This window comes from Phascolarctos cinereus, unplaced genomic scaffold, assembly GCF_003287225.1.
Source record: "Phascolarctos cinereus isolate Bilbo 61053 unplaced genomic scaffold, phaCin_HiC Scaffold_9;HRSCAF=440, whole genome shotgun sequence".
Lineage (NCBI taxonomy): Eukaryota > Metazoa > Chordata > Mammalia > Diprotodontia > Phascolarctidae > Phascolarctos > Phascolarctos cinereus.
This window is the reverse complement of record NW_027556402.1, coordinates 65430384-65442527: the sequence shown is the minus strand read 5'-3', so window position 1 is coordinate 65442527 and position 12144 is coordinate 65430384. Positions and strand designations below refer to the sequence as shown.

Sequence of the window (12144 nt, the reverse complement as noted above, 5' to 3'; positions counted from 1 at the left end):
TCCTCATTTTATGGATAAGCAAATGGAGGCTCTGTAAGGTGATTTGTCTCTGGACCCCTAGCTTCCAAAGAGAAAGAAGATTCAGAACCCACCATACAGTGCTGTCTCTTCAAGTCTTCTGTTTGAATTTGGAACCAGGTGGTGTTTTTCATGATGTGATTTATTCCTCCATTAATATGTACCCTATTTATGTTTCAGAGTCCTTTATCTGGAAATTCACATGAGTCTATCCAGTCCAGAAGGGTAGTGATTTCTCATAACATGGATAAAGCTCTGAAAGAAGGTAAGGATTTTATATAGATCATAGATATGTATTTATGGGTAGATAGGTAATAGATACCTATCTATTCACACATTTCTGTATAAAGCAGGCCATTATATTTTGAAATTTAAATAAGATGGAGGGAATTGATGAAGGTATCTATTATTTATCTATTTATCCGTAGCAGTGAGCACTTTTTCCTTGGGGGCATTTGTGCTGAAATTTTCATACCAGTTAGTTGCACATAGTAATGTCGAATAGTTCTACCTATTGCTTTCCTGGGCTCATGTTGAGTCCCTGATTGTTTTGCTAGACAAATGGGAAAACAAACAAAAAAAGACAAGTATTATCAGTGTCGTCCTAGACTCCTGGATCAGATTTGTTTCAGTTCTCCATAAGAAATATTGCATTTCAATGGTAATTCTTATGCAAGGCCTAGTTCTTGAATTAATAATGGTAGAATCATGCTTAGAAGTGTTAGGTGAGTGTTATGGTAAATAATGAGAAAATAAATCCAGAGGTCTCCCTGCCCCTATCCCCTTGAGTGGTGTATTTTCCCATTCATTTGTTCTTACTCTGCTTGTTTTAAATTATTTTTGAAACTTGCCTGCCTGCAACTTTCCTGGTGATTTCAAAACATACATATATTAAAGCCTCTCCGTCTAGGGGAACTTAGATTAGACAGTATATATTTCATATATGTATGCATGCACATGAGTCTAGACATATATGCATGTAAATATGTATATGCAAACTGCACACGCTAATAATTATAGTCTTATTCATATACAATGGACATACATGTATATTGTCATGTACACATATCTGTACATGTGTATATGTACACACAACATATATAAATATATATATATATGCAACTTACAGAGGGATAGTATGCAACAATCACATTTCATAGTTAATTTTTTAAAATTTGTTTGATCTCCTGAGAATACATTGCCATAGAACAGTTCTGGCAAATCTGTTACATTTCATATCTGTTTGTGGTCTTCCAGTTTTATCTGTAAATGCTGTTGGCATGACTCTGCGTAGTCGGGTATCGTCATGCCAAGCTTCTTGGAGGCCTTGGTTTCCTCTTGACTGCTGTTTTTGTTTTGTGAGGTGAAGCTGCTCATAATCAGCCTTCTTTTGCCTTGCAACTCATCTTTTGAACATACTCTGACTTTTTTTGAACATACATTGACACATTTTGGAACATGTCAAGGAAATAGCATTGTAGGGTGGAAAGAATGCTGGCTCTGGGAAGTTCAAATCCCTTCTCTGACATTGTACTTGTGTGACTTTGGGAGTCACTGAAGGTCCCCAGGCCTTCCCTTCCCCTTCCCCTTCTAGCCCTGCAGCTATGATCCTATAATCTCAACCTTTTTTTCTTCTTCTACCTCCCCCAGTGATTGTAGGGTCTTATTAAAATAAGAGACTGCTTTCAAACTATTGTTTTCTAACATCTTGAAAATTAATTAACTAAAAATATTTAAAGTGTTATTTAACTCAAGTGGTGGGCTTTTGCATACTTTCATGCTTAAAAAACCCATATTCAGCTTTTCTTTTCATTTGGGCATGTACCAGCTTGAGGATGGACACACACCACACACACACACACACACAACTCTTCAAAGAGTGACAAGCTAAGTTTTGAGTTTGTTGGGGCAAAAGTTAGTCAACTCGGGTGGTTGTTGTTTTTTTGATCTTATCCCCAACGTAATTTCTCTTCATTTATTCTTATTATAAAGAAAACTGTAGAATCAATAACTGTCTAAAGCCTTCAAATGAGAACTATCCTTAGGTCTACTTTGTATAGCCTTGAGCATTTGATCATAAAATATTTACTTTACACTTTAGTGGTATTGATGTATTCCTCTGGGAAATCTTGAAGTTATATAGTCTGTTATTAAAGGGGAACATTTATGCCAGATAGTGTTATAGTCAATAAAGTTGGGGATTGAGAAGGAAAATATATTTAGTGTTTGGTGTAACAAAATAAGAAAGACGATTAGAGAACCCTTACTACAAAAAATGCCACCTTTTAGCCTGATTGGATATTCTCTGTAGTCTATATATTTGTTTTGAAAGAGATTTTGTAAAAGTATCTAGAAATTTAAAATAGTGGGTAAAGTTATATGTGAATGTTTTATATAACCTACTTGTCTACATCTTGGCAACCAGGACATTCTGTTGAATTAGACATTCACAATACTGTTACCTAACTTCTATAAACTTCTGTTTATTTGTCCTAAAACTGGCATTTCATTTTTAGGTCAACAGTATGCAAACAAAAAGCTACACTGTAATGCTGCTGTGATTGCATTCTGTTGAACAGAAATGATCAAGCATGGCCTTATTTTTTGCACTTGAAAGGACCAAACTATTGTTGGCTATTGTGTTTTTCCTTAGTGGCTTCCCCCTCTCCCATTTAGAGCCTATAGGTTTTTTTTTTTTTTTTGCTAGGTAATGGGGGTAAGTGACTTGCCCTCGTCACACAGCTAATAAGTGTCAAGTGTCTGAGGTCAGATTTGATTCCAGGGCTGGTGCTCTATCCACTGTGCCCCCTAGCTGCCTAGAACCTATACTTTTAAAAGGGAACTTTTCCCTTTCCCTTCCCTCACTCTAAATACTGATCATCAGGAAAGATTTGATCTGCTCTCCTTTTCTTCTTCACAGGCAGTCTGGTGATCCTTTGCTCCCAGGGGCTCACCATCTTGGTGCCAGATTTAGCAAGTGCATCTCATTAGCTTTATTTCTTCTCTAACTCAGAACTCCAAAGCTCAAGACATTTATTAGCCTTGGCTTCCCTAGCAGCAAGGAGTGTAGGCATTTACCACTATGCTAAGCTAGGTTTTTTTTTAAATGGAATTCAAGTAGTCTGTCCATAGGATTTATTTTCTTAAATCTTAGCTGATTGAATTATAGAGCATCAAAATGGCATTAAGTCAGAAATATTGAAGGAAATAATAGAGCTATTTTTTCTGTGGAGTAACCAGAATTGTTAGGACTCTAGATATTTCAAGTAAACATGTCTGCATGGGATGAGTAAAGATTATACTTTTCCATTGTGCATGATATTAGGGTTATTAATGTATTATCCATTTTAAAATGTGAAAGACTGAGTATTAGAAACTCAAAATCATGAGATGTTTGTATATCTACTCATATTTCTGTCAGAGAAAACTCAATAACCTCTTCTACTCATAACAAACATTCTAAGTTTTTGCCCAAAATAGAATCCCAGTGTGTGGGATGCCACTCAAATTAAAAATAAAACAAAACACAGAGGTGTACAAGGAGAAACAGAAAGTTTATTAGAGCTATAATTATTATTGTTATTTCAATCACAAGATTTGGGTGTCCCTCCATGAGTCCATCAGTAAGCTCTGATGACGGGAGACGGCCAACAGAGGTAGAAATCAGCTTATATAACCCTGAAGACTCAGTTCCCCCTCCCTCACAGCTGTCCATTAACTCGGCTCACAATCTCACAAGCCAGACTCTAACACAGGACAAAGGACATAGTATACATCTCTATATTTCTTAGTTTGTTGAGATAATGTCAAAGAAGCAATTAAAAGAAATGCACAGCTAGGAAGATAATTTACAATTGTTTTGGAAGGTTTTAGGGATTGAACAGACAATGTTGGGAACAGGAAGACATCTAAGTAAAATCCTGTTAAAGGGAGATAAGGGACTTGAAGAATTCAGGGTTTCCTGGGACTGGTAGATGAATGGGAGCCAAAAAAAAAAAAAAAACACATGTGGGTAAGGTCAAAGGCCAGGCTAGAGCTTTAACAATTAGACAAATTCCCAAGACTAATGTCTGGCACCAGGAGAAGAAAAAAAAAAGATCTTACAGAAATCTATACTGAACCCTGTGCCACCTCCTGGACCCGCTACCAGATCCAGGATAGTCTTGTCCCAAATCTTAATTACACTGAGAAGTCTTCACAATGTATTCCATTCACCAGGAACCTTCTATACCACCATTTCCATAAAAGAGATGTTAAATGATTGGAAAAAAAAAAGCAAGTATCACAGTTTTATGGAGCTTCTGTCAGACTTTCACAAGATCTGCTCCCTGATTTTCATTTGGATTTATTTATTTATTTATTTGTTTGTTTGTTGGTTTGTTTGTTTGTTTATTTATGTCTAGACCTATGATTTCATCTCTCTTGTCTCACCGTTTTGAAAATTTCCCTCCACTGATACAGAGAGTCATCTGGAGCAACTGTGAAGTTTAATAACTTGCCCAGGGACACACAAGTCTGTGTCTAAGACTGAACCAAGGTTTTTTTCTCTGCAAAGCTGGTCCTCTATCCATTACCTCATACTCTCATTGTTTTATTTTAGGCTATAGTATTTCATTTTTTACTCCACCAATATTCAAATGTAACCTTAAGAATGAATTTTAAAATGTCATCACTTTGCACATTTTATCCTTTTAGAGTCATTTTGAATATTAATCACTATTCTGCCATTCAAAAATGTTCTCAGTGTCCAACAAGTATCTTCTAGAATCTAGAATCAGGGGTGGGAAACCTGAGGCCTTGAGGCCACATGTGGTCCTCTAGTTCCTTAAGGGTGGCCCATTGACTGAATCTAAAGTTCACAGAACAAATCTAGAATCTAGAATGGTGATCTACAAACCTATCTTACAGGTTTTAAATTTCATTATTTTGTTCTTTACTCTTATTGTTGACATTCATTTGCTTTGAAATGGTCTTGGGACATTGATAAAGGGTATCCCAAAAGTCTTAGTGTGGTTTTAAGCTACTTAGCTTAAATCTAAAACTTAAAAAAACAAAAATATCAAAAAATATTTTGTATTGTAAAGCTTTAACTCATCATAACAGGGATCCTGGTAATATCTTTTTAAAAAAATAATATCTTATTTTTTCCCAATTTCATTTCAAGACAATTTTTAGCGTTCATTTTCACAAGATTTTGAATTCCAAACCTTTCCCTTCTTTCCCTCCTCTCCCCTCTTCCTAAAATAGTAGGCAATTGATATAGTTTATACATGTGTTATCATGTAGACATATTTCCATATTAGTCACAGTTGTGAAAAGAAACAGATCAAGATGAAAAAAAAAGCCATGAAAAAAGAATGAAACAAGTGAAAAATATACTTCTATCTGTATTAAGAGCCCATCAGTTCTTTGCTATGTCTGTTCTACTCTAGTGAATTTAACTGTTAATACTATATATATATTTATGTATATATGTATAAATATATATGTATGTATGTATATGTATATATGTATGTATATATGTGTGTATATATGTATGTATGTATGTATGTATATGGATCTTTATCCAGTAAACAATGAGTTTATGGATGGGAAGAACTGAACCATATTCATATTAAAATTTTCATTAGAAATGAAACCCGAACGCAGAAGACAATGGCAGTTAAATAAGAGACTGGCACATAAAGAATTGGCAGGTTGTTTTCATTTTGTGTCCCAAAGCACAACGCCTGGCCATCTTGCCTAGCATGGGAGTATATAAAAATTATTTAGCGCCTCTGTTGGTTTCTTCACCCAATTCACACTGATGTTAGTGGGATGGTTCTAAAACGGAGTGGATGGTATTGCTTTCAGGATTCTAAGAGTAATCCTGGTAGATATAGCTATGCTCTATTAAGCTACCTACCTGTAGGCTTCCCCTTAGCACTCAGCCAGTAGACTCAGTTACTCAAATAGTATAGCAAGAACAATAGTTACAAAGTATTTCTCCCAAACCAGTGGTACACTTTCCTCAAAATGCCCCCAGAGTCAGGGTAGAGGTGGGAGGAGAATGAGTAAGAACTTAAAAGTACAGTTGTAGTGAGGCGCACATGTACAAAATAACTATAGCCATTCCTCCTGATGTTTCCTGTGGGATGTGATAATGGTGATGATGAGTCATCTGCTGTTCCACGAGGCTGGCTTTTTGTCAGGCTGTCTCATCTGCTGTTCTGCCACGGGGCAGTGGCTATAGGAGGGGGCCAGGCTGACATCTCCGCTGTTGGGCAGTTGCTGCTAGGCTTTGCCAGTCAGGCTGCTTAGCCACTGGGCACTTTTTGGGGTGGGCATCTCTTTTGGGCAGGTCGGTCTGCTGGACTCTCTAGGTTTTGTTGACAGCTCTTAGCCATCAGCACAGCTGGGTGTTACTGTGCTCTCTTTAGCAGGGTTAGTACTATGTGTTCTTTAACTGGAGTGCTATAGAGCTCTTTCTGCTAAGGCAGTGCCCCTTGATTTAGAGATGCCTCTTCCCTCTGACCTTCTCAGAGCCCCTAGCAAGCTCTGTGGTTGTTCATCACCTCTGGGCAAGAGATAGGAAAAAGCCTAATTGACAATCCCTCTGTGCTCAAAAGCAAGCCCTTTCCCTGGTATGGTTGCCTTAGGGTGATGTTATTTCAAATCTGTCATTTCTACCTCCCATACTCTTTTGGGAATTTTATGTAGATGAGTGGCTGGGAACAAACGTATGGATGCAGTCTGTGCCTGGGGGAGGGAAGTTTATTGTCTTGTTTGCCCCTTCATATCCATTTGAGACATTCAAGAATGCCTTTGGACCCTTTCTCAAGTGGGAGATCTCTATTTTCCATCTGGAAGCTTTTCCCTTTGTGTTTCATTATCTCTGTCTTTAGGGTTTTTCTGAAGTCTCACTGGGGCACTCCCATCTCCTTACCAATATAAGTGTTTAATAGTAGCAAGAAATCTGCTTTTGGAGTCTGGAGCAAATCCTGATTCTGCTATTTCTTACCTACTTGATCTTGGGCAAATTATTTAATATGTCTGGATCTTAATCTCTTTATCTGTAAAATAAGAAGCTTAGACTAGAAATCATCAATGAACTAACAGACTGACATAATTTTTTTTGAAGTTTTTATATTTTATGGAGGATAAAGTAGAAAAATTCTGTGAAGGATTTTAGAAAAATTTCAAAACCATGGCAATATGTAGTTTCATATTTGAGGACTTAAAAGCAACTGTGATCATGCCAGAGACAAAATGGTTCAGGATTAAGAATAAAAGAAACTAAAGATTTTTTCTTAATCCTGAACCATTTTATCAAGCAAGCATTTGTAACATAGAGGATTGATTACTCAGAAGACTCATGCCCTTGTGTTATAAGTACTTTCATCAAGAAAAAAGTCAGAAGGCACTAGACATGAGGAATAGCAAACACCATCATAAGAAATGAAATGTACTTTTTCTTAATAGACAGGAATCATATTAAAGGAGTGCTCTAAATGATTCTAGGCTGCTTCCTTCTTCAAAATTCCATATTTTCTTCTGCAATATTCTGACATTACTATATGCCTGTGAGTCATGGATTTAGGGTCTCAGAAGAATCAACATTTATAAACCAGCCAAAGGCTGATGGAAAGACAATGATGGGGGTGGGAACAGATTGTAGCAAAATACCAATGAAAATTTAGCGGCTAGAAGTGGCTTAAAGACATGTAGAACCAGAAATGGAGGGGAAGGTAGCCTTGTAGCAATGAACAAATGTTGCACTGAAATACAAGAAATATTAAATAGAAATATTGGAAAGTAGATAAAATACTGGAAAAATAATATGCAAAACAGCTTTATGTGATAAAAAATAATCTGCATGGTACCTGTAAATCAGAGTATTAAGATTCCGAAAACCTAACACAGCTTCTCAGATGAAGTAAGTATTCAGAAAATATTTGTTAATTGGTTATGTTAGAGTTAGAAGGGCTTAAGTTTCCACAGGTAGAATAATGCAGAGATTTAAAGAACAAAGGTCCCAGGAGGTGGTACACTGTAGGTGGGCTGGGCTTGACCAATAGGAAGTAAGTGGATTGTTCCAAGAAGACCCCAAAATCAAGATAGGGGTCGAGCCAGCTCAGACCAGTTAGGGTCAACCTGAGGACACCTGAAAAATGTTAGTGCGCCTGCTTAATGAGCTTCATTACTATTATCTGACACACCCCGCATAAAATTAGAGCCTTATTAACGAGTCATGGGATGTATGACCAGGGGAGGGGGAACATACTTGAGGGGAAACATGTTAGGAGGGGTGTGGCCTAGGAAGGGATGGACCAATCCAGTCCTGGGAGGTTTCATGCCCGAATTGAACTGCATAAAAGCACACTTTTCCTTGCACTCAGGGCCCACCCCTCCTGAAGAGGGGTGGAGCCCGCTTCTGGCCAGAAAAGTCTAAATCCTCTGGACTTTCTTTATAATAAATTTTCTTGATACTAAATTTTTGATGTCAAGCCTATTTCTAACAATTTGGTGCCCAACGTGGGGCTCGATCTAGACTTCGGAGGGGACAAGGTAAGACATCCCGGGAAGAGCGCTCCCGCTGTATTTCAGCGGTCTCGGTGAATTGAGCCTTTCCCAGCCGAACTCCTGATCTTGGACCTTGTGGGAGAAGTCCAGGGGATTGGGGAAGCCGCCGGCAGACCACAAGAGCCAGTATATTGGGCAAAGGTAAGAAACAATCTTTGCTGGTCTCAAACTCCCAAGGTCCGGGGATCTGATTGGTTAGCCATGAGCTAGGAACAGATTCGGAGATGGGAGGGGCAGATTCGAAGGTACCTGGAAGAGGGGGAGGAATCCCCTGTGGGAAGGATGTTAGAAAGTTGAGAGGACACTCCCAGGACTAGAGGGAAGAAAATGATTAAATATTGTTGTCAGGAGTGAACTAAGGAACCTGTCCTGGCACCATCAGTGTTTGGGCCTAAATTTTGATCAGATGAGGATTGGATTCGTCAGCTACTAAATTTGTATGTAAATGATAAGAGAGAGGTCTCTCAAGAAGAAAAAGGTTATGCTGGTTGCTGGGGCTCAGGGGCTGTAAGCCCAACAGCGACGAGTATATCTTAAGTCAAGTAAGAGGAAAAGAAAAGGAGAAAAAAAAAAGAAAAACCTCGGAGCCCGTTCAAAGGGGACCCTGGGACAAAATGAGTTTCTTTTCCCTGCTCAAGGTTAGAGAAGTAGGATTGTGCGCACCCTCTCTGTCTTGTCTGTCTATGGAAGTTTTGTGTCTGCCAGAGAAATTTTGGGGTAATTTTTAAGCTCTGACATTGGAAAAGGAACAGTGGGAAAGACCTCTCCTGCCTCAGGCTTTCTGGGGGAGATTGAGATTAGAATAAAAAAGGAGAGAATCTCTCAGAAATTAGTGGAAGGCCAGCAAGCAGCCTTTAACTGAGAAGGAGCTTGCAGCCCAAGAGGGAAGAAGAAAAAGGCAGAGGATTAGAATTCAGGTTTAATGGGATCCCAAGGCTAAGAGTTTGAATGGCTGTCTTTGTGTCTGGTATTGGGGCAGTGTGTTTACCATTACAAAAATAAGGGTTTTTAACATTATAAAAGCTATTTGGGGAAAGACTGGGAGAGTGCTTTTCTCTGGGTTTGCAATTCTTATGTCCTTTCTGAGTCCAAAGCTGTCCCAGCCTTGAAGAGTTGGGTGGGAGATGGCTGTTTGTTTTGAGGTAAGCCACCCTTGGCTATTGAATCTGGCTGCCTTCTAGGTGTTTTTAAAATGTGAGGAAGTTTGACTCTGCTTTGGGTAGAGTTGAAGTGAAAATTTTGCAGGTCATTGTGATTGGAGATTGTTATATAAACTGGACTGTTCAATTACTTATTGGAACTCTAGAAGCTTTCTGCCTAAGGGGAGAAAATTGATTAGGCCTAGTTAACATTGAAGTAGGAAAGAAAAAGGGGAGATAATTGTTTAAAGCAGGAATTATTTACACCTGTCTGTTTAAGGGAATATATACATTTGTGGAGAATATTTCCTTTTAAAGGGCCAGGAGTATTGGATTTAAAACAAAAATGTTTTTAAATGTTTATCATATATAGCAATTATAAATTAGGATCTGATTGGATTTAAGTTTACTGTTCTATAAAGGAAAAACATAATGGTTATTATGGAAAAGAAAATGAATGATGATTGTAGAGTGCTTAATACAATGGCATATGTTAGAAGTGGCACTATTATTTAATGTAATTGTTAAGTAATAAGAGAGATAATTTCTATATGTGATTATCTGGAAATTCAATTGATATCTGAAGTTTATTGTTTAAGTTATTACTGTATTTCTAAATTGTATTGTATTTCTAAAACTCTTAGACTGTAAAATTTGAGGGACCATTGTGAGGTAGAAATGGTGTTAAAGTAACTCTTGGCCTGGAATGGGTCTTTAGTGATAAAGAGTGGAGATGTCTCTTTATCTTTAGTGATGAAATTGAGATAATTTGAAACTGTTAAATACCTAGTAAGGTATATTGGGTTTTAAGACTATGATAGTAGATTTTCATTTAAAATCTTGACTATTATAAAAATATATGGTAGTTTAAAGTTGTAGTCTCAACATATTAATGATGAGATGAATGATTTTCTGTACAAAGTGACTTAGAAGAACATCCATCTAAATTGATAATGGGTCATTTCAAAGTTTATTACAATTGTGGAAATAATTTTATAACGTATGCCCTGTGGTACAAACATATGTTATTGTGGAAAAAGTTATTGATATGTATTTGGAATTAATGAGGTATTTTCTCATATCAGGGCCTCAATTAGAAATTAGAAAAATAAAAAAAAATATATATATGTTTTTCAAACCAGGCCTTCTTTAGGCTAACTGTTGGGTTTGTTGGGGGATGGGCTGTAGTCTCTTCAGGCAGAGACTAGCTTGCTTGGGGAAGGTTAGGCCAAGTAGTGTCATTGGGGTTGAATCTGGATGTGGCCTGTGGCTATCAGACCCCCCTAGATAATAAAGGAAATCCAGTCTAATGGGATGGGAGTGGCCCCAGGAGACTTCAACCTGGTGAAGGGGGTTCAGAAAGAAAAGGGTTTTTTTTAATAATAATTAATTGGGTTTGTTCCAAGTTTTTAATATACTGCTTACATATTTCTGAATTTTTCTTATGTGATGTAATCTGGTAAGCAATTGTATTAGTTATGTTGTTGGAAGAGCAATTCATTTTATAACCTAGAATGTTAAGTTAAGAATTGTGCCTTCAGAGAAAAGAAAAAGGAATGGGTAAAGGCTGTTGAGGTATTCTATATGACCCTGTTCTGTAACGTTTCCTTTTTTTAAGTACTATAATTTGAGAAATGAGAACTTAAAAGTTTTCTCTGTTTAAAGGAAAGTTTTAGCAGGGACTATTTGGCTCTCACTTATGAAGTTTAAAATTGTTAACTAAGGTATTTGGAGTTACTGTTTAAGTGAATTACTGGTAGAAGTATTTGTGTGTGTGTGTGTGTGTGTGTGTGTGTGTGTGTGTGTGTGTGTGTGTAAAGAAACTGTGTAATGATGCGAAGAAAGATTTTGTAAAATCTCGTAATTCTTATCAATCCTGTGCAGGAGTTTTCTGAGGTGGAACTCTTACTGATTAAGTGGCCCATTGCAGATACCTCTAGACTAAAGAAATTAGGTAACTAGGAATTTTATGGTGATAATCATTTAAGAGCAATTGAGCCTCAGTAAGGGCCAAAAACCTGAACTGATCTTTTCTTCCTGAGTGAGCTAAGAATGCAGATCAAGAGCATTCTTATGTTTATGACCACTGAGGCGCCTTTAACCCAGACACTGCCTTGATGGTGGTAAAGGAGACCCAGGTGTCCTGGATCTGATATTTGCCTATCTTATTTAAATTTCCTTTCTCATGCTTAGGTTAAACATTTGGAGACCATGAAACTGAGTAACCCGGACGTCCTGAGTCGGGATGGAATATCACTTATCACTAGCTTGTGGTCTCTTTAACCAATGTTCAGGTTGACAATGGTAATTAGGAAATTGTAAGCTGTTTTTAAGAAAAGGAGGTACTTTTATGAAGAAGATGTTTTGATGAAGTCTTTGCTATTCTTTTAGAGGGCCCACTAAATTTCTACATGCAAGCTAATTT

The 12144-nt window shown here is 37.4% G+C and overlaps 1 protein-coding gene across 1 annotated transcript in view; it reads left to right on the top strand.

The window, feature by feature from the left end:
- The window catches only part of SNX25 (sorting nexin 25), a 272281-nt gene that overhangs the window by 47370 nt on the left and 212767 nt on the right, over nucleotides 1-12144 (top strand). The window contains 1 exon segment of the mRNA XM_021007602.2: nucleotides 199-283. Coding sequence (XP_020863261.1) covers nucleotides 199-283 — 85 coding nt within the window.